Genomic DNA, 22,284 nt, shown 5'->3' with positions numbered 1-22,284 from the left:
CTGGGTTAAAGTTTTTCCACTTAAAAAAGCTGCAGACTAAACACACATATTTGCTGCCATTGTCCCAAGTGAAAACAGATGATGTTAAACTGGGATCTGTGGATTAGGTTGCTCCTTCTGCCTGTGCCTCAGCTTCCCCACAAGCAGAAGGGCGATGGGAAGCAGAGGCTTGCAGGTGATGTGAGCTTTGGTTCCTGTGGGCTGAAACCCACTGCCCAAGGGTGCAGTGCTCTGCTCCTTTGGTGCCTGAACAGCTTTTCCTTACTGCTGGCTGTGGAGACAGCTCTGTGCTCCTGGTTCCTGCACGGTTTGTGCTGCAGGCTTGGCATAAATCATACGAGAGACAGCTCCTGTCGCTCATTTCCATTGAGAAAAAAGAATAACATGTATATAAATGTCCAAGTGTTAATTCAGAGATGTTTTACCCCCTCGAGGGGACATCATGTCCATATTAAAAAGAAACAAGGCAGAGTGTCCCTGAGAGCATCTGTACATGGCTGTCCCCTGGAGCAGGGATGCTCAGAGGCTGAGCAGGGAGGGCAGTGACCATCCCTGTGTGCTGCCTTTGTGGTGGGATTCTGTGTGGAGAGGCTGATCTTGTGACCCCTGCTCATGGGGGTTTGCAAGAACCTTTCTGGTGAGGGTAAGGTCAGCAGCTCTGGACAATGTGCTTTGTTGAGGCCTTTGAATAAGGGCTGGGGTTTCTGGGGGAGCTGGGCAGGGAGCTGGGATTGTGGAGCTGGTGGGATGTGGAAAGGTGCAGAGATCAAGGGGAGAGAAGCAGTAAGGAACACTGGTCCTGATGGTGTTGGGAGACAGCCAGGTGGGTCACAGTCTGGAGGCACCTTGAGCATCACGTGAAGCAGAGTTTGATGTTGTTTGGTTAGTCAGGAAATGCAGATGCATTGAAATTCAAGGTTTTTGTAGAGCTCCACCAGCCTGCACAGGAAGGGTGCTCAAGGCTGTGGTTTGAGATCAGAGAAGCTTCATGTTCCCGGGACTGCTGCCCATCCCAACCTCAGGAGGTTATTTGGGGGAAACAATGGAGTTCTCATTTTGCATAGATGAAAACCTTCATTTTCTGTCTTTGAAGTGTCATCACACTTCTGAAATGTCTCTTCTTTGCGTGGGATCTGTATTTCCATTCTGCTGTACTTTAGCAGTCTGGTAAAACCACATTGGGCACTGCTCCCCTTTGGAGAGATGACCTTGGGAGCTCAAGTCCTTAAGGTTTTGTCTTTAAAAAACCCCAAAAAAACCCAGACAAAAAGGCACCTCTTTTTTCCCTTTAAAAAGGCTACTCTCCCCTTTATAGATCAGCTGAGCACAACTGGTGGCTCATTATCTCCCAGTAATGCCTTGTCAGCATCATTCTGCAGAGAACAGATCTTGTTTTGTAGCGGAAATTATTACATGTGGACGTCAGAAAAGCAGAAGAATACCCTGTTAGAGCCTATTTTTCTGCATGCTTTAATTATCTAAATCTCTCTCCTGTTTCAGCCCCTTGCATCCTTTACATCCAATTAGCTGTCCTCCCCTCTCTCTCCACAAAGAGGTAAATTTTGTACCTGCACCCCTTTTTATTTGGTTGCAGACAGGGATAGGAAGTGAATGAGTGACTGGACACAGCAGCAGGGAAAGGTGGATTGTTATCATCTCCCCTATGGTAATTGTGGCTTCTCAGAAATCCTGTTATTTTGTGGGTTTTCCAGCAGGCTTTGCCGTTCCTGTGTTGTTCTGCTGCAGACTTTGCTGCTCTGGCAAACACTGACTGCCCTCAAAAAAAAAAATATTGGCTCAACTATTTAAGCTCTTGTGGCTGGATTCTGGTTTGGGGTTGTTGCCCAGCCTGACTTCAGGCACTGCTTCAGCCTGTCTTCTGCTGCTGCCTGAGCAGAGATCTGGGGGATGGAGGGACCACTGGTGTGTCCAGTAGGGACCAGCCCTGTTTCCCTGCCATCCTCATTGATGTGTCCTTCTCTGCATTGAGGTTTCCTGTCCCATCCCTGCGTTGCCATGATCTCCAGGGCTTATTCTGAGAAACCAGGACACACCATCTGGGGTCGAAATTTTGCAGTGAGTGAGGCTTTTGTTGCTCTTCCTTATGGAAACCATAATGGACCCCATCCAACCTCGCTCTCCAGGGCCATCATGGTCTGCCCATCGCTCCCTCCCTCCCTCCCCAGCCCCCTTGGTCCTGGTGGGTGGTGCCGGGAGGGCCCCCGGAGGAGGCAGCACAGCCCCGGGCCTGGAGATTCCCGGCTTTCCCTGGTGGGGGAGCAGGGGCTGTGGAGGCGGTGGTGGCCAGACAAGGTGGCCCTTTGACATTCACAGAGTGGCCTTTCAGAGCTGTGAAGTGTCCCTGCTCAGAGGGCTGCCACACAAACAGACGCCGTCCCCCGGCACGGAGCGAGGAATGCGGCGCACAATGGGCCAGTGTTGGCCCCCATAAAGCCCCACTTCTTCTGCCCTCCACAAAGGGGCTCTGAGTGGGGGCTCAGCCCTGGCCCCACTGACCCTCCCACGGAGCTGCTTTGGCTGCCAGGGCTTTGGTTTGAGCCGAGGGAGCGGGGAGGAGAAACCCAACCTGGGGCTTTTTCCTGCTCTCCCCTTCCCCACGTGCTGATGTTCAAATCAAGTGACCTGAAGGAAGATCAGCTCATGCGTTAGAGGGCTTTGTGGTTTTCTCAGGATGAGAGGACACGGCCTCCAGCTGCACCAGGGGACGTTCAGCTTGGACATCAAGAAGAATTTTTTCATGGAAAGGGTGTTCAGGCATTGGAAGGGGCTGCCCAGGGAGGTGGTTGAGTCCCTATCCCTGGAGGTGTTCAGGGTATGGCTGGAAGTGGCTCTCAGTGCTCTGGGTTGGGTGACAAGGTGGGGGTTGGTCACAGGTCAGACTCAATGATCTTGGAGACTTTTCCAACCTAAATCATTCTTTGATTGAGTGTTAACAGTGTTGGTTTTCCACCAAAGTGTCTTGGAGCATTTAGCTTTCAAATGTTAACTTTTCCACGCAACCCAGGAAAAAATATAAGAGAGATTCATCCCCTGGCTGCTGTCAGACATCACAGAAAATCAGCACTAAAGGAGCCAAGCTCGCTGGAGGAACACACCATTTTTAGAGACATCCCTTCTGAATCCTCCTAATCTTGAGCAGAATCCTTTTGTCTTATCCCATCAAAGTGTGACAAAGCCTTTTCATGGGGGTTGTTTTACAGATGCTCGTAGCTCAACGCGATTTTCCTCATTCATACGCTGTTGCTGCTGTTAATTGTGTCTGTTCCAGGAACACCTCCGGGCCCTGCTGGGATGAATGATGGGCATGGCTGTCATTGAAGGTTTCCAAGGGAAAGGGGAGGGGATGGGATGCAGAAGAAGCTGGAGATGCCACCAGGCTGGGGAATGGCCCCTCACCATCTCTCCTGGGGCTGGTCCTGGTTGGTGCTGAGGTGTGGGGTGTGTAGGTGTTCTCTGTGCTTCAGGGAGAAGATGATAAATGTATTTGGCAAAACTGTTCTTCAAAGCTGGGGGGAGTTTGCAGGGCTCATCCACAGGGTTTGGGACCCATGGAAGCTCCCTCCTTGTCTGACTCTACCCCAAAATCTTACCAGTCTGTTATGTTTTAAAAATAAAGGCACAAAAGCTTGGTGCTGTGCTGTTTCTGCTGGCTCTGACATTGTCAGGCAGTCCTTGGGCTGTGACTGAGATCTGGGCATCCAGGATTTTCTGGTGTCTGGGAAAATATTCAAAATTAATTTCTCCCTTCCCTCCTCCTTGGGAAAAAAAAAAGGAAGAAAATAGATGATTGAAGCTTGCTAAGGGTTTTCTGTTACACCATTAACTATGCACAGCTTGTCTCCCAACAGCCCCTAAGGCCATGGTCCTTTATCCTCCCATCCATCTTGTGCCTGTCATGTCCCAGTTAAAGTCAGGATGTTTCTGTGGAGGAGGAGTGGAGACCCCTTGGAGATGTGACTGCACATTGTGGGCTGTCTCAGACCACAGATATTTTAATGCTTTGTTTCCCTTGTGATGACGCCTTGAGCTCCTGCAGCCTGTGCTGAGCAGTGCAAGGTGAGGGCACTGCCCAAGGTCCCAGGTGGAGCCTGTCCCTTCAGTGTGTCCTTCCCTGGCCATCAGACCTGTAAAATCCCACCATGGGGAATGTTTGGTTGCCACTGATGGCACAAATCACTTGGTGAGTGATGGGATTTCCCACATCCTGTGGCTGTTTCCCTTTAGGGGAATGGAGGGGGCCTCTGGGGAGTGGAAGTGAAACCAGACAGCTTTTGCAGGCGTATTTTGGGGTGTAGGCTGTTCCCTGGCCCAATATTTTGCTTTTATTTCCAGCCCTCTGCCCCATATCTGTGGTACACAGGCTGCATCCACAGGGTGGCTGCATCCTGGTCCAGCCCCATGCTGTCTCCCTGCAGGGACAGCTGCTCCCAAGGCATAACATGGAGCCTGAGGGATGAGGGGGATCAGATGCGACTCCCCCTTGCCTTGGGGGGGGTCCCAAACCTGGTGTGTAGCCCCCAACTCCTGGAGGGTCAGGTCATTCCATGCTGGATCCCAGCCTTGCACGTGGTCTGTCCCTGCCAAGCAACAATCACTGCCGGCTCCTTCTGCCAGTGTCTCGTGTGCTGGTGATGGTTTTAATCATGAGGAGACTTGTATAAAGTTGATGGATGATGTGCTGGTGATTCACACTACCTACACGGTCTCTAAAGTAAGTATATTCATAAAAATCTAATAGAAGCCAAAGCTGGCAGGCGACTTTGGTTACTGGAAGTCTGGTTTTGTCCCAACACATCCTTCTATATCGATTCTTTTTCAAGTGCTAAAAATTGGCTGGCTTCAGTGGAGTTAATCATCATCTGAAATGGAGTTGAGCAATTGATGTTGCTGCATCAAAATGTTTCCCTCTTCCCTTGCCCCTCCTTCCCCCCCACTTCCCCCAAAAAAGAAATTCCTGGCTGATACTCAAAATCCAGTTCAGTTCTTGCTGTGCAAGTATTAAACTGTGGGTCTTTTCTTTCAGATTTCTGGATTTTTATGGGCACAATCGGTCTGTTAACAGGATTTTTTTTTGTGTGTGGTTTCAATGCATTTATATCATTGACCTTTGCTTTAAAAAGTGTCTGACAGTCTTTGCTGGGCTGGAGCTATAAAAAGGAGTGTTGTAAGGGGGCTTTATTCTATGGAAGCAATGACCACAGGCAAAGCTTTATATTTGCTGAGTGATTTAATTCTTGCACATGCAGGACTTGGCTCTTTGCCATGTGTAACATGTTGAAAAAAGGTCTGCTTGAGAGGCATTCAAACCAAACTTTCCAAAACAGTCTTTTTTACTTCTTCAGAAAAAAATAAAACAGCTTTCTTTCCTGTTATTTTTAAGCTAACAAGTAAAACCAAGGGACTCTGCCCCAAAATGCTGCATTGAGCTCTAGCAGGGTCACTGGGGGAATAAACCTCCTTTAATGAAATGAAGTGGGAGTGTGGATGGAAGGGAGCCAGCCAGGAGGAAGAGGAGGGTGTCATTAAGATAAAGGCCTCATCAGGGACAGGAGGGAGTAAAACTGAGCTCCCTGGACTGCAGGAGGAACCCAGGGAGGGTGAAGATGAGGCAGCTCTAATGCCTGGTCCTACAAAACCCTGCTCAGGGGGTGCATCTCCCAAAGATTCATTTTCAGGCTAAATATCATATTTTCCTTCCCATATCAGTTACTTTTCCCCGCTTGGCTCTGCCTGTGCCCTGCCCTCTTATAGGAATATCTGTGCAGTAGCAGTCAGAAGCAAATAAAAACAAGCTGCTTTTTGTTTACAGCGCTTATTTTAAACACTGTGACAACGTTTGGATTAATGTCGGGTCTTGTGAAAAGCTCTTTAAAAGTCAAACATACTGAGCTGCTTACCAGCATCCCTTTGAATCCTGCATCTGCCTGCTGCCCTTCCAGATAATGGTCTGGAGAGCAAGGAGACATCATATTTCTTTTTCTTTCTTGTAGTCAGGCCATTACATGTGCCTGAGGTTTCAGGTTCTGGAACTATTTAATTGTGTAGCCACTTGGGCTGAGGTCCCTGTTTTGGTGTTTCCTCTTCCTTTGGCAAGCAAGCAAACAACAGAAATATTAAATTATGCTGATTTCTAACAGAGGCAACGTCTTCTCCCAAACATTGCAATCTACTGCATTTTAATTAAAAACAACACATCAACAGTGCATCGAGCCTCTATTAGTTTTAATCAGCAGATTCTTCTGGAGGCTTTTAGAGGTGAATTGTGCCTTGCTCACTATTCAGCTGGAGGAGAGGGGGAACAATGGATGAGCTTTGTGCAGGCACAGCGAGCCCTGAAATACTGAATTTGAAAGGTATTTCAAAGGTGTTTAAAAGGTGTTTGAATAGGGTGGAGGTTATAAAGGGGAGAGCCAAAAGAAGGGAGATCCAGCAGTGTGCAGGGGTGTCTGTGGGTGGTACCTGCCTCGTGTGCAGATAAATCCATCACCTGGAGGAGACCAAATCCTGTTTATTTGGGTTGCTGTCCTGGTTCCCTGTGCAGCAGGCAGGGCTGAGGTTCTCTGCAGGTCACCCCAGGGCTCTCAGACACGTGGAGAGGCACTCAGTGCTCCCTGCCCCTCGGCTCAGGCGTTGGCTGTTCCCTGTGTGCAGGTGGGATGAGCCACTGCCGTGCCCAGGGCTTGATGGGAAAGAGCATTTCATCCATTCCTGTGATTCCTGGGAGAGCTGAGCTAAATGCTACCGGGGTGGAAAGTCGCTTATGAAAGCGAAGGGTTTGAAGCCTCTGTGTGGAGAGAGTGGCTTGGAAAGCCAAAGGAATGAGGGTAACCTTTGCTTTTTATAGCTCCTGGTATTTGTTTGCTCGTGGCAGCCACCAGCAATGCCCTCTGTGTTCGCTGTGCAGGGCTCCACCCTCCTGCAGTCACACTGTGCCCAAGTAAACAGCTTCTGTCTGGGGTCAGCTGGAGTGGAAACCTTCTCTGGGGAAGGGAAAACCCTCTCTTGTACTTCCCTGGCCCTGCTGGGTAGCAGAAGTCAACTGGAGAGAGGCTTTGCCCTCCCTCCATCCGTGGAGGTGTTGTGTGGAAGGGATAAATGGGGTCACGGAGGAGAAGTGGAGGGAGTGCAGGTGGCTGACACCTGCCCTGGCTGGAACCTGAGCGAGACACCTGAGATGCTGTGCCAGCTCCCGGGGGAGCAGGTGGTGAGCAGGGAATTGTCTGTTCACCCGAAAATCTGGGAGGTGCTGCTCAGCACTGGTGTGGAGGGGAGGTCATTATCCATGTGGGTGCTCTGCTATTGTTCAGGCACAGTGACCACGGGTGTCCCAGAGTCCTGCAGGACCCGGGGCCGGTGCTCGGTGGAGCAGGGACTGAGAGGGGCTGTTGGAGCATCTGCTGGGGCTGATGCAATGGGATGGCTTTGGGCCAGAGCTTTCTAGAATGAGCCATGATTTCTGGTGCCCAGCTGGAAATTGCTGTCGGGGCAACTGGCTTGGCAGAGACTCGGCCTTTCTTGAACTTCCCATCACTTTTTGGAATCGGTTGCTCGTGGGTTTCGTGTGCTGCTTCCAGCAGAAAGGAGGAAAAAGAGGGAATGAAGTCCAAAACCCTGCCTGCAGGTTTATACCTTGGATGACTTCCAGTACAGCCAGGTTTCAGTGTTTGTTTTTCCCTCTGCAGCTCTGGGAAGTGCCAGTGTAAGGTGGGTGTCACGGCCCTGAAGTGTGACCGGTGCAGTGACGGATATTACAGGTTTAATGAAACCACGTGTGAGCCCTGTCAGTGCAACAACCACTCCCAGACCTGCAACAGCTCAACAGGTGAGTGCAGGGGCTGCAGACTTCACCTGTCTCCTTCTCTCTGGTTTTTGCTGTTTGCTTTCACACACCTCTGCTCTTATCCCCTTCATCTACATCTTTATGCCTCGAGTACCCAAAAGTTTTACCTTAAAACTGAAATGGAAATGCAGGGCGAGGATGGAGCTGGTCCTCTTTGAAGGAAGGCAGTAAAGGCTGTGTGTTTTACCCCAGGCTGCAATGCAGAGCCTTAATTCAGCAGTCTGTATCGAAAATCAGGGCTCTTGTTCTCTGCACTTACATAAACACAAAACATGGGCTTTTTAAGAGCTTTTGTTTAACTGCTGTTTACCTGGAAATATATACTGTACTGGCACTGACGTAAGGGGACATTTTGCTACAGATAGCAGGATTAGAGCTGGAAAAAACTGGCAGTGCCTAATTAATATTGCCCACTTTTTATAAATTGGCCGTGTTCATTTTCCTAGATCGTTTCTTTGATTGTCTCTCACTCAGATGTTGATGAAGTGCAAATGTCCAGGCACCTGTGCTTGAACAGCTTATGGGAGGGCAGAGGGGAATCTAATCACTTTCCCATCTCCACTGGAAGGACAGATCCCAGAGGAGAGATGTTATGTGATTGCCTGTGCAACCCTCACTTCAGCCACAGGACTCCCTTAAGAATCCAAATTCTCATCCAAACTTCCAGCTGAAATGTGGTTCTGTGATATTTATCCAGGAGCTTAGAAAGGGGCAATAATTCAAACTAATGTTGCAGAGCTTTTGTGTAGCTGGCAGAGAGGCAGAGGCCATCAAATGAGGTGTTTCTGGGCAGTTTCTGCCCCAGTGTTCCCTCCTGGGCTGTGTGTTGGCAGCAGAGGAACAGGCAGCTGCAGTGCTGGTGCCCCGATCCCGCTCGGCGTTAGCGGCGGGCGCCGGATCTGTGCTCCCTGAGGATGAATTACTGCATTTCCCTGAGGATGAATTACTGCATTCTCTCCTCTACTGAGCTCAGTGTGCTTATGTCCTACCAGCATTGAAGGATATGAGACCGTCCCTAAAGCTGTGCACACATCAGCTGTGTTACTGATTTGGAGCTGGGTGTGTGGGTTTTGTGAAGGAGGAGGATAATCTGCTCTTCCTTTTTTTTTCCCCCTCAGCGTTCTCCCTGCTTTCGATTTATGAAACAAAACCCAAAGAAAACCCAGCACAGACCTTGTCCCTGGGATGGGGCTGTTCAGGCAGCCTTTCTGCTGCTGCTGCTCATTGCTGCCCATGGCATTGCAATGAAAACCCCTCATTTTGGTTAATGACCTTTTGTTGATTTGACAAAAATATTATTATTTTTTTTTTAAATTTTCCTCCATCTGGGGGTGGGGGAACCCAACAAAACCAGAACAGAGAACAGTCAATTAAAGATTAGATTTGATACTTAATAAATAAGGAGAACACTCGACTTGCTTTAGAGGCTGCACTCTGTGTGACCTCCCCAGCTTTGCATCGACTCTATGTAGTCTTTGTCAAATTTTCAAGGTTTTTTTTTCCCATTAATGCTGTACTTTGGGCTCCCTCTGCCGGCTCTGCAGCTGGTTCCTGCTTGGCATTGCTCTGTCCAGGAGGAATATTCAAAATTACTGGGCATAAATAAATAAACTGGGCAGTGAGAGCTCCCCAGGCGACAGCACTTCCTCCGACACGACCCTTGCACCCCGTGGTGTGTCTGTGCAATCAGGTGGGTTGGTTCTTCCCAGCTGGGGTACTGTGAGGTCTGATCCTTCCTGAGGGCATTATTGGGATGAGAAGTGCTATTAATTATTAAGGCTTTCCACAGTGATACCTGATGGCAGGCCTGTGCATGCTCTGCAGGGCTGAGCAATGTGCTGACTCATGGAAACGCAGCCATTTGGAAGGCCTGGTGGGGATAAATGTGAGTGATTTCTGCCCATGGGAAAGGCACTGGTCCTGAAATGACCAAGACTGTGCAGGCAATGCAGGTGTGATTCCAGATTTATGCCCCCATTGATGCCTGTGGAGGACAGTCCAAGGCACCTGTGCTGTGGCCGGGAAAATGAACTTCCCATGAGTTGCCCTGTCCTAGGAATCCATCCTGCTGGAACAGCTGATCAGGGTTTGCTGGTGGAGAAACCAAGTCCAGCAGATAATTTTCCCCTCTAACCCTGACATCTCTCCCACAAAAACCACTGGCTCGTGTCTGACAGGCTGCTGAGGGAAGAGCAAACAGTGGGTGGGAGCTGACGCCGAGCAAGTGTCTGTAGTCATCAGGGTGCTGTCAGCGCCCTGCTGGGGGTGAATCAGCTGCTTCCCGGGTTTGCTTCCTGCCCTCAGCACAGGGATTGGCTGCAAGGACACTCCAGGCTGGCTCAGGGATGCTCAGCTGCAGAGTCATCGCTGTGGAAAGAGAGGCACGGGAGCCATGCAGTGTGTTGGGCTTGTGAGGGAGCCAAACTGTTCCGATATTAATAAGAAAATCTATTGTGGGCTTTTTAACAGCCAGCATTAACCTAAATCAGGATTTTTTTCCTGTGGTTGGTGTTGATATGAGACTTTTCCATCCCCCAGCAGTGCTGCTGGATGAGCTCAGTGAATCTGTGCTCTCACATGAGGTGAATATGCTGCTCTGTGCCACCCTGCTTTACAGAAGGGGGCTGTTGCCTTTGCAGAGCGTGGTACTGAGATTTAATCACACAAGCTTCCCTCAGCTCCCTGCCACCTCACTGAGGAGCTGGCTGAATTACAGCGTGTTCTTGGTGATGGATGGGCTTTGGATAGAGGCTGTGCTTTCGTAACTAGGGAGATTTTTCTTCTCTGGTCACAGTGGTATCAAAATGCAATTTGGAGGCCATTAGGACGCAGCCTCTGCTGAGACACGGCACGTCAACTTTCTGATTCAGGGGCTTCCCCAGGAAGGGGAGGTGGCTCATGTGAGCCCCCAGTTCTCCTCTGTTCCTCTGGGAAGGTCAGTGACTCGCTGCTGCCTTCTCCTGTGTTGGGGATGGAGAAGCTGGAGCCACGCTGGTGGGATGGAGCTGCCTGTCCCCAAAGCAGGATGGTGGCACACCCTCACCCCTCACCACCAGCTCTGGGGTGTAGGAAGAGGCTGCACACAAAAAAACCCGAAGACATAAACCCGAGGGACCCCTTGTGGGGGTGGGAGACTTGAAGCTTCAAAATTCTGTCTCACTGGTGCAAAGGCAAACTGAAATTCCTTTCCTTGAGGAGAGTTTAACGTTGGTAGACCCTGTTTACCTGCAGTGACCTTTCAGTGATGAGCTGTGGGGCCTCTCTTCTGGGGCCACCTGCTTTTTCACATGATCTGTGTGTGTGGAATGAGGGTACGAGCATCAGAAGGTCATAAGAGGCCAGGATCATGTTTTGGCCAGAGGGCATCCAAACCCACCTGTGAGCTCCGATAATTGAGAGCGCTCCACGCGCATTCTTGCTCCAAATGTTCTGCTCCAGTTCCTGCTGCTGAACCATTGCCTGTGCTCCTCTCCCTTCCCCAGGCACCTGCCTGAACTGCCAGGAGAACACCGAGGGGGACCACTGTGAGCTCTGCAAGGAGGGTTTCTACCACAGCGCCCATCCTGCCCACACCTGCCAGCGCTGCCCCTGCTCCACCGTGGCATCCAGCGGCACCTGCCGCTTACGTGAGCCTTTTCTTTTGCTCTAATTCCTCACAGTGAACGTTGCTCTCTTCTGTTAAATTGCCCCTCAGAGTGCATCAGCCCAGTGAGGTGTTTTTTTACAGCCTGTGAATCTCCTGTTTGTGGGCACCTTGTGGAAGTAGCTCCCACTGTGACGTGTCCCTGGTGTTGTGCTGCCTCTCGTGAGAGCGGCTGTGCAGCGGAGGGAGCATAGAATCGTAAAATCATGTCAGCTGCTTTAGGTTGGAAGGGATCTTAAAAGTCTAGGTCTAACTCCCAGTGTGTTGCTGCAGCCTGCTCTGAAGAACCTGCAGAGAGAAACTGCTGAGCCTGTGGCAGCCAAGAGAGGTGCCCAGTGGTGCCATGTAGCCATCCATACCTCTGAGCCTGCTTCTGAACATCTCCATGGGACTCCAAGTAGAGATTCCCCAATGTAACTGAGAGAAGTCATGGCTGTAATAATCATATGTATAACTTTTTTTGATACTTCCTTAATCAGTTTTGCAATCAAGGCACTTCTGGCTTCTTATAGGCCAAAAAGTTCTTGCAGATGGCAAGAATTCCTGATATAGTTCCAGCTGTTCTCTGAAATTGCCTGTTTGAGACGGAAATATTCAGGAGTAATGATCTCTTTCCTTAGCAATGTGCTGAGAGTGCTCTGTGAGGCTGGTGTGAGGCATCAGAGACTCCTAAAGCTGCTTTCCCCCCTAGGAACAGAGAAAAACTGCTGCAGTTCAAAAACTGTGTTTCCAGCTCAAAAACTGGAGTTTGATTAATACTTGGGTGCTGCTGATTTTTGTCAGAGTGCCTTGTGGGAAAAATCCCCGTGCCTCTTGCAGAGGGGCTGCGGCACATCCCTGCTTTCCTTCCTGTGTCCCCCAGAGCCTGGCGAGACCGTGCCGAGGTGTGACCAGTGTAAAACGGGCTACACGGGCCTCAACTGCAACCAGTGTGACAAGGGCTACTACAACTCCGACAGCATCTGCATCAGCTGCAACTGCAACGGGAACGTGGACCCGGCGCGTTCCCCCAGCGTGTGCCGGCCCGACAGCGGGGAGTGCATCGGCTGCCTCTACCACACCGCCGGCTTCCACTGCGAGCGCTGCGAGGAGGGCTACACCAGGGACCCCGAGGGCAGCAACTGCACCAGGAAAGGTAAAACAGGCTCCTCGGGTCTGTCAAAGCCCCCTGTGCAGCTTGGAGAGGGAGTAGCGTTGGTTGTTCGCGTTGGTTTAGGTTTATCTGGCCTGTGGTGAAGGGAAGAAGGTTGGATGTTTGTAACGTGTTGGTGCCTACTGGCCTTGAAGTGTGGTCTGATTCTGGGCTGTGGCAGGCACTGTTAGTGAACAAGCTGGAAAAGAAAACCCTATTTGCAGTGAATTTAAATGTAGGTTTTCAGACTACCATTGCTTGATGTCGTCATCATGGCTGGGCTTCGCGAACGAAGATTTGGGATGTCGTAGTGCCCCGTGAACTGTCCTTACTGACTGTTCCATTCCATAGCACTGGCTGGTTCCCTAGGAAGGCTGTTCTTAATGTTATCACTCTTCACACCCTGCAAACAAGAGCTGCTTGGCCCAACTTTATTTATTCTGTGTTTTTTTTCTTTCTAAATGGGGCAGCCAAAGCTCAGAAAGGCGAGATCCAAACTTTCAGAGAAAGTCAACACCAGAATTTGCTGGTAGCGGTTCTGGGGGGTCTCATCAGTCTCCAATCCACTGTTTGTAGCATCTCAGGTGCAAACTCTGGTGCTTAAAGGGGCTGCTGCACAGCAGGAGAGCTTGGACTAAAATGAAAGAAAATGACTCTGAAGTTGCTCCTTCAGTGTTTATCTGGAGGTTAGTCCTTACATTGGATCTTCAGCTCCATTCGTGGAAATATTACTGGTGTGATGTATTAGATGAGGGAACCCAGAGTGCAAAGAAGTGTCTGGGCATAAATTCGGCCTTATCACCAACAGAGATTCAATTCAGATCTTCCATCAGGAGCTAATGTGGTTTTTTAGTCCAATGCTGCTCTCTGGACATATAATCACAGAGTCCTTCCCTGCTCAGGGAGGTGATCAATACAGCAAAGTTGGAGGCTCATTAGCTGTAACAGTGCTGTCATGCAGCTGGAAACAGCACTTTTGCATCAGCTCATCCATTACCTCCCCCTGCACAGCTCTGGCTTTGTGCAAAGGTCCACATGACCTTGCTCCATTAAAATCCATATATATGGCTTTGCTTGTGTACTTGTAGCTTTCGCCATTCAGTTTTATTTTAATGGCATTGTTATAGGCAGTTCCTGATGTGGGGGAAGATTGTTGCCTTTCACAGGGACTGGGACATGCTCTTTGAGCTTTCCTCTTTCCCTGACACTTGTTTTTCCCCTTTCTTATTAAGCAGTTAAAAATGTGTGTGGTTTCTTTCCCGTTTCTTACACAAATTGCCTAAAAATTGACATGCTGAGGTATTGAGCATTGACTAGTTTTAGGTTAAGATTTTCCTAAACCACGAGTGCATTGGAGTGGCCTAGTTCTGAGGGGCTTCTGGAGTGAAATCATCACCCAAGTTGTGTTTCAGTGATGGCAGCTGAAATGAGACAGCAGGTTCTGCACAGCCTGGGCAAAGCTAAACCCAGCCCTGGGTACCCACAGAGCCTTAAACCCGACCAAGATTCTGATGGTTTCAAGGCTGATGGAGAGAATACTCCAAGGACGTGCGGGGTGACTAAAGTCAGTGTTTCCAGCCCCAGAGGGGATGGTGTTCCTGCTGCCATGGTGAGGCAGAGCAAGGACTCAGTGGTGCAGTGTGGCTCTGTGCCACCCGGGAGCTGGCGCGTGGGCTCCCGCCGGAGCTCACTCCTTGCAGGAGGCAGCAGAAGCTTTGCCGAGCTGGCATCTCAATCAAGCAGCTGGATGTGATGCTCACGTCAAAGCTGCCAAAGCAGCCCATTGAGCGAACAGCTGCTGCTCTCAAGGAGCTGCTCTGGGACATCTGGAGAGCTGGCACGGCCCCGGGAGCGGAACAGGCAGCGCCGTGGCACGGCCCTGGAGCGACGCCGCGGCCGGAGCTCGGCACTGCCCGCCCTGTCACCAGGAGCTACAGGAAATGTCTTCATCCAGGGCCTCTGTGCCAGCACTGAGCTGATGCTGACTCACAAATAAAGCCCAGAAAAGTGCTGTTTCCTTGCTGGTGAATCAGCCATTGTCTCTGTTCTGTTTTTTTCCCTAATTATAGCTGCTGGCGGGGCTTGCCAAGGATTGAGTGTTGATGAAGGAATTTGGGAAGGATGACCGAATTCCTCATGCCCTTTCCCCAAAGTCAAAGGTTTTCCAGGAACCTCTTGCTCATGTCATGTTGCTTCCTACTGCAGAATTCTACTCATTATCCCATAGAGAAACACCTTCTGGCACTCAGCATCCTGAGTATCCTTATCAGCCTAAGGCAGGACCTGCAGATAATAGAGGAGCTGCTGCAGGGAGGGGACTCTGAGCAGGAGGCTCCATTAGGTGTGTGATGCCCATTCCAGAGGCATTTCTTCATTGCATGAACTGGGAACGTGACAGCCCAAAGTTAACTCGTGGGAGTTCCCCTGAGGACCCGTGGCAGGAGATGTGCTGAGTATTTCCAGCTCCTGTTGCCGTTGGAGATGCAACTTAGTGCAAAATTAGTCCTTCGGAAGTGACTCTCCTCCTCAGTCATAATTAGTAGATGTTCAGGAGAGCTGGATCTGTACAGCACCATCAGCTCTAATTGCTGCAGCTGTACGTGGGTTTAAAATGAAGTTGCTTTTCCGAGAGCAGGAAGAGAGTGGGAAAGAGGGTGAAGAGAATCCTGTGGAGCAATAGGTGTAGAGAACATTCTGGCTGATTGAGGCTTCAGCTTCTGGAGGGTTCCTGCTGCCTAGACTTGAGAGTCTAAAATAGATCAGGTTATTCATGTGAGGAAGTGCTTTATTAGTTACTTTTGTGAGCTTAATACTCAGGATTTATGGTGCTCTCTGAGGCCTGTGGCTCAGCTGGTTTGGTGCAGGCATAATGACTTTGCATCCCAATTATGAGATTTCCAGTGTTGACTTGTCACTGACTCCTAGATCTGAGAAAGTACTTATCCCATGGCTGCTGGAAGCAAGGCAGGTTCTTGGATATTTAGTGCCAAGAAGAAGGCAGAGCTCGTGGCACACTCTGGTAGTTCCCATGTTCTTTCTCATCCATGGTCACGTGGCAGCAGCTGAAGCCAACACGGGATCCCAACTGGCCCCTGCTGTGTTTGAAAGCTCCATAAGAACATCCACAGTCTTTTTTTTGTTGTGATTTGGTCACCTTCTGCTTCTGGCTGTGCAGGCAGGGGGTTTCCATGAGGTTTGCGTACAACTTCCTCACTCAAAAGCAGAACTGAGGTTTTTTGCCCTTTTACCTAAAGCAGTGCAAACACTGAAACCTGTTGCTAAAGGCTGTGATGGCTGAATACTTGTGGTTCATTTTCTCAGTTTTGATCTTCTTGTTTGTACAGGTAAGACAGAAATAATGTCATGAAAATAATCCTGCATCTGGTGCACTGGTTGTGAGGGGTTTAAGCTCCTGGAGTTGCTACGTCCTCCCAGCCTGACTGTGCAGCCACACAGACACCAAGTGACACGTTGGTTCAGAGTCTAAATGTGCTGAGCTTGGACGTTTTCGTGGGCTGAACAGGAGCTGGACTGGGTGACTTGCTCTCAACACAAACTCATGTATGGAACACTGAATCCTGACTACTTCACTTATCCCTCCAGCACCAGATTTTTCATAGGGATGCTGCAGTCCATGGGCACTTAGCAGACAGAATTAGTTTAATAAGCCATGAAACCCAACCCTGGCGAACCATTTTGTAAACTATTTTAAAAAAAATACCAGCTTTAACAGTGTAGACTTAATTGCCATAATAACTGATATAAATGTCAAATCTGTTCCGTTTGTGTTCGATTCCAGCTTAGCAGATTTTTATTGATCATTTCTTATTTGTTTCGTAGAAGCCACTCTTGGCCCAGAAACAAGGGAGTTTACAACTTCTGCTCCAAACACCACCAAGGCAACATCATTTTCCACGGCAGTGCTGAACAGTACGTTGTCCCCAACAACTCTACAGACGATATTTCCCGTCAGCTCCTCTGACAACAGCACCTCTGCCTTCGCAGACGTGTCGTGGACTCAGTTCAACATCATTATCCTGACGGTGATCATCATCGTGGTGGTCCTGCTGATGGGCTTCGTGGGCGCCGTCTACATGTACCGTGAGTATCAGAACCGAAAACTGAACGCTCCTTTTTGGACCATTGAGCTCAAGGAGGACAACATCAGCTTCAGCAGCTACCACGACAGCATTCCCAACGCCGACGTGTCGGGGCTGCTGGAGGACGACGGGAATGAAGTGGCGCCGAACGGACAGCTAACGCTGACGACTCCCATGCATAATTATAAAGCTTAGGAGCGATCCAGCTATTCCAGAGTTGGCTTCAAAAAGCTACAGGGCTTGTGGAAGGGGTGTCAGGATCCGTGCCAAGGCTCCACGCAGAGGAATTTGCTCTTCAGATACTCTGATGCTGGGCGTGCTGTAGCTTGCAGGTGAACGGAAGGCAGTGTAGTACATCCGAATTCCAGGTAACGTGGTGAAATGCATTCAGTGTCCTGTTCTCCATAAAGATCCATAGAATTCACTGTTGTTAAACACTTGATTGTGCTGATCTGCAACATTTTGTTATGAAGAGGTGGTGGGGTGGACAGAGCAGAACCCCCGTGAGGAATCAGAAGCTACTTCGTTTCCAGCCAACCCAACACTTGTGTCTGCATCCTTTAGTTTGAGAAGTAGCTCATGAAGTAACAGTGGAATTTCAGGAAACAAACCTTTTAGAAAGGCATCATTTTGGTTCCTGATAGAAATTTGTTTGAAAGGAGGACAAAAAAAAGGGAAATAATTGTTCACTGTGCTACCAAAAGGCAAGTAGAGGAGTGAGTTGCACACTTGAAAAAAAAGTCACCATTATCTGTTTCCACTAAGCAGGGAAACAGGATAAAAATCATGAGAACATTTAAATTAGGGAAGAGACTAAGCTTTTCCCTTTCTGAGTATTTATACAGGGTGATGATGCTATTAAAGCATAGCAATCCAGTTTTTTCTAGAAGGAGTTAATGAACTTGTATAGTTTCTGTGCAAGGGAAGACGACAAGACATCTCAGGGTTGCCGTGTAAAAATAAAAGCCAGGCTTAATACCCTACCCTGATAGAAATGGTGTGTTCTGTATATAAAATGTAATATATCTTCTTGGAATTGTATTTGTAATTATTTGTAAAAAAGACAACCAACCAACCAAAAAAAAAACCCCAACAATGTAACCATGAACCCCTTCCCAACCTCCCCTACTCCCCAGGTCATGTTTTATCCTCTAGATTTTAATTGTACAGCGGTTAGTGGCGTTGTTAAAAAAAAAAAACCAACAAAAACAAAACACGAGGATTGTTTAAAATACTGTAAATGAGATGGCAATATTGTTGGAGCTGGGCCTCTGGCAAACAACGACTGCTTAAAGCTTTTCTTCTAGTGTCATTGAATAACTTTCTTTTTTAGAGAAAATGTGAGTGCTCCCTACTTGCATCTGTCAAATTTTGCCATTCCTTTAAATATAGAGCGAATACCAGCGTTGCCATGACTGGGGCCGAGTAGGTGTCCAAAAATCGGATGTACCAATCTGTTGTTTGCTTTTAAATCTCTTATCCAAAATGCAAATTCACTGTCATGAACACACTGGGAGCCTGGTCTCCATGGCTGAGGTTCTCTGAAGCAGCTGCTCATGGGGCGAAGGGATCCCATCGCCACCTCTGATGGGGCAGATGTGCCAGAGGGCTGAGTGCAGCCTCCTGGCCTCTCGAGGGGCAAAAGCAAAGGTCTCCTGGGTTTGGGTGGAGACAGCTTTGAGATGAGGAGCTCACAGGGGCAGATCTGCACTTCGAGGCTCAACAGGTAAAAGTGCACCATGGGTGGTTTCAGGAGTTTAACGTAGCACAAGGTGGGGGCAGGAGTCAGCTGTCAAACAAACCTACAGGGAACAGGTTTTAGAGAGTCCCTTGATTTCTGTGGGAGGCTGGTGGGCTGTTTTGCAGAGGGAGAACACCAAACAGGCAGCACAGCACGGGGAGGTCACACCAGGGAGCTCCTCAGCTGGTCCCTGCAGCCTGTGAGCCTCAAGATGGGGGTCCCGCCCCTGGAAATCAAACCATTGCATTGAAATGGGCCATGGAACAAATATTTCACCTCACTCCTGCCCAGCCCCAGAGCTGCAGCTGTGTTGCTGTGCATGGTGAGGCTTCACCAGCAGTTAATGCTGAGGTTCAGTGAAGTACCTGCTAAAGGTCAGCAGGAGCTGGCGGATGCATCCTCAGAGCCAGGCAAGAGTGGGTATTTCTCCAGGTGAAAAATGGTAGGGAGAATGTGATGGTTATTTATTTGATTGCTGGTGCTGCGTGGAGGCTTTTCTTATCTTTGGAGGCTTGGGAGGGGGGGAAAATGGATGCTTTAAACACATGCACAAGGATACCATTTCTGCCTCAAAATTTGAATTGAAGATGAGGCACGACAAGGCAGGAGGGAAATAGTTGAGGTTGACCAAGGGAAATGGTGAGGGCAGAGTGTGGAATTGCATATAGGCCCAATGGGAAAGCTGCAGTTGCCTGCTGTGGGCCTGGGTGAGGTCCCATAGTTTAGGTAATAAATCTGGCTGATGTCATTCATAATAGGGTTACTTTTAGTAATAAAACGGGGGAGGACTGGAGGAGAAAATCTGGATATTGCTAATCCTGGAGTTACTCACCAAACTCTTAAAGCGCAGGGTGGTGCTGAAATAGAAAATTTCCTAAAAATTGTAATTATGTAGCATTGCTAATCTAGTGATACACTTGCACTTGGTCACTTCATGGGGTGGGGCAAGGTAATTTAGGAAGTGTTAGTTTTGGGGAGTGATACTAGAGGGCAAAGTGAAGGACAGACTGTTCACTTTAATGTTTCTAAAATACTTTAGTAGATCTTTTAATCTCTGCCACAAAACACCTCTTCCTCAAATTTTGGTGTGACTGGGCTGCTTTGTAATGGGAACAGACTAGGATTTTTGTCTCACTGTAGAAATAAGGACCATCTGCAAAAGCAGAGCGTGGGCTCAGGTGCTGAGCCCTCCTAGTCCCAGCCTGCCACAGCGCAGGAGGTGTTGGCACCTGGCTGTTTCTGACCTTCAGAGTGCTCCAAACACTCTGTGTTTGGGAAGAGGAGGAGGTCAGGATGCCCTGCAGTCAGGATGCAAGGGGGGAGCAGTACAGCTGTTGTCTGTGGGTTGCACATTTGGATGAAGGGATGTAGGCAGCCTGGCAGGTGTGATGGGAAGCTTGGTTGGGCAGGAGGGACCTGGCTGCCCAGGCTTGGATGGCAGAGGAAAGCACAGGATGTCCTTTAGCAGGGCACAGCGAGGATGTGGCACTGGCACAAGGCTTGTTAGATGGCAGAATGACTCAGCAGGGACCCACCAGCCACCTCCTGCCACCCAGGCCTTGGCACACGAGAACAACAGTTAGAGGAGGAGGTCGATGCCTCGGCAAGGAAAGAATAAACAGCTTTGTGTTTGGCTTTGCTGATGTGAGACCAGATCCTCCGTGTTCTCATCAATCATACCTGGCAGCACAGAGGGGAGGAAGAGGCTGAGCTAGCTCTGTCTCTAGTCAGCTCTGACTGGAGGGGGTGCAGAGCTCAAACAGCTCTGCTAGGTAATGAAGGTCACCAGGACCATGATCTGTGTCATGGCTTGTCATGAGGCTTCCCAGGTGCTCAGGTTATGCCCTGTTGGGCTAGGGGCAGGTGAACCAGAAATGGACTCTCAGGGCTGCTTTGAGGCCCAGCTAAGCAGCCAGCGAGGCAGGGGGAGGCATCTTGTAGGGCTGAGGTGACGGTACAGCTACATGTGGCATTCCTGAGGGGCCACCGGGCAGCACCTTCTGCCCGGATCCAGCGGTGAGGATGTCCCAGAGAACGGGGTCGTGGCGTGGGACAGCAGCTGCAGAGCTCAGAGAAGGCACAACAGGGCAGGGGAGGCTGGGTGGGTGTGGGAAACCACCTCAAGGCACGATCCTTGGGGTCATGAGGGCTGGGCTGGTCTGTATGGAGTGAGCCCAGTTCCGTAGTAAAGGTGAGAGGCCAGACTGGAGCAGGTAAAGGGCACAAAGGTGTGTCAGGCCCGGGGCAGCCTGGAGGGCTCACAGCTGGGGAGAGCAATTGGTGAGCACAGAGTGCAGCAGATGTGCAGAGAAGGGGTTGGGTTAATGAGAATAGATGATCTCGAGTCTCGTGAACCGCCGTGACTGGAAATAGCTGCGAGGAGCGCTGGCCCTGGGGAGCTGTCAGGAGATGTCAGCCCCTGGAATGGTAATTCCCTTGGGCCAGGCTGAGCAAACTTAGCATTTAGGAAAGAGGAACGGATGTATTCAGCATCCTTCAGGTATGCTGGGTCAGTTAACCACTGCTGTGCAGCACTGTTACCTTCAGTGTTACAGGCAATGTAAACGTGGCAGAAAGTTTGCAGAGTCTCCTTTAAATAAAGGGTATAAAAATACTTTTCTCTTTAAAGTGAAGTTTTAGAATGAGCTCCCACAGGACTCTGCTCTTTGTGTGTCAGAGGAATGGATTAAAATAAGAAAAATGTGGGCCTTAAAAGTTGTACTTGCTCCCAACTGAAACCCATCAGTCTCACTACACGTCCAAACACGGCGTCTCCCAAGCATATGCTATGCTTACAAATGCATTTCTAAAAAGAAAAAAAAAGTGTATGATTTGAATATATGTCAGAATTTATACAGAAGAATGTTATTTAAAATGAATAAAAATAAATGTATATAATTTGTATCTATGCCACTTGGATTTTTGCATCTGTGGTTTTGTTCATTGAAGTTCAGCAGGAGTCTTTCCAATGGCAGAAAGGATTGAATCTGATCTCATCCTAGTAATGATATTTGTTCCAAGAGAATTATTCCTTCATTATAGCCCTGTATGTGAGATGAGAACCGAGGCACAAAAATGTTTTTTAACATCAGATATCCATAAGTACAGTTGACATCCTGTGTCAGATAATCCAGCTAAAAAATGAGTCCTCTGGTCTCTTGTGTCTGCTATGAACCATCCCAGCCCTCAGCTGCTCACACTGACATGTTTGGGATCTCCACAGTCAGTGTCTGTTCTCCCACTGTTTTCTGTATCATTCACACGGACACATTTTGTCAGAGATGTGAGTCATTAACAACAAAACCCTCAGAGCAAAGCTAGAAATGGGATGAGGATATTGGATCAGATTTTTCTTCATGACCACAAATGTCTTTCAAAGGCCTTTTCTGCTATAGATACTCAGAAATCCACATGTGTGGCGTCACTAGTTTTGAACACTTTGGGGAGTGTCTGTGGAAAACTTGTGTTTCTGTCTCACTTGGCAGTGTTAAGAAATTAATTTATTTGCAAATACAACTGCTAAAGGCTCAGCTTTTCTGCTGAAAGCTGTGTCTGACTCTGCAGCCCTTATTAAGCAAAGAACTTGGAGAGGTAAGGCTTCATAAACTAAGTGAGTACTTGGTTTTAAGTGTTCATTCAAATGTTTAGCTGAGCCAGAGCTATATAAGTAAGGGCCACAGCACTGAAATTCCAGGGAGTTTATTGGGACCTGATTTGCATTAGCAGAGCAGTCGGGCTGTGTATGACTTAAGTTAGGAAGAATCTTGCTGGGAGCTGTGAGAGGAGGAGGCAGAACTGAGAGCTGAA

General features: G+C 49.0%; 1 protein-coding gene across 1 annotated transcript in view; it reads left to right on the top strand.

Moving 5' to 3' along the window:
- The window catches only part of MEGF9 (multiple EGF like domains 9), a 50,430-nt gene extending 29,040 nt beyond the window's left edge, over nucleotides 1-21,390 (top strand). The window contains exons 4-7 of the mRNA XM_017809914.1: nucleotides 7,704-7,843; nucleotides 11,344-11,487; nucleotides 12,367-12,639; nucleotides 16,477-21,390. Of these exons, the coding sequence (XP_017665403.1) occupies nucleotides 7,704-7,843; nucleotides 11,344-11,487; nucleotides 12,367-12,639; nucleotides 16,477-16,931 (1,012 nt within the window). The 3' untranslated portion in view covers nucleotides 16,932-21,390. The remainder of the gene's footprint in view (nucleotides 1-7,703; nucleotides 7,844-11,343; nucleotides 11,488-12,366; nucleotides 12,640-16,476) is intronic.
- The last annotated feature ends 894 nt before the right edge of the window (nucleotides 21,391-22,284 follow it).

Source organism: Lepidothrix coronata, unplaced genomic scaffold (assembly GCF_001604755.1).
Source record: "Lepidothrix coronata isolate B3197 unplaced genomic scaffold, Lepidothrix_coronata-1.0 Scaffold28, whole genome shotgun sequence".
Taxonomy (NCBI): Eukaryota; Metazoa; Chordata; class Aves; order Passeriformes; family Pipridae; genus Lepidothrix; species Lepidothrix coronata.
This window is presented reverse-complemented; position numbering and strand designations above follow the sequence as displayed.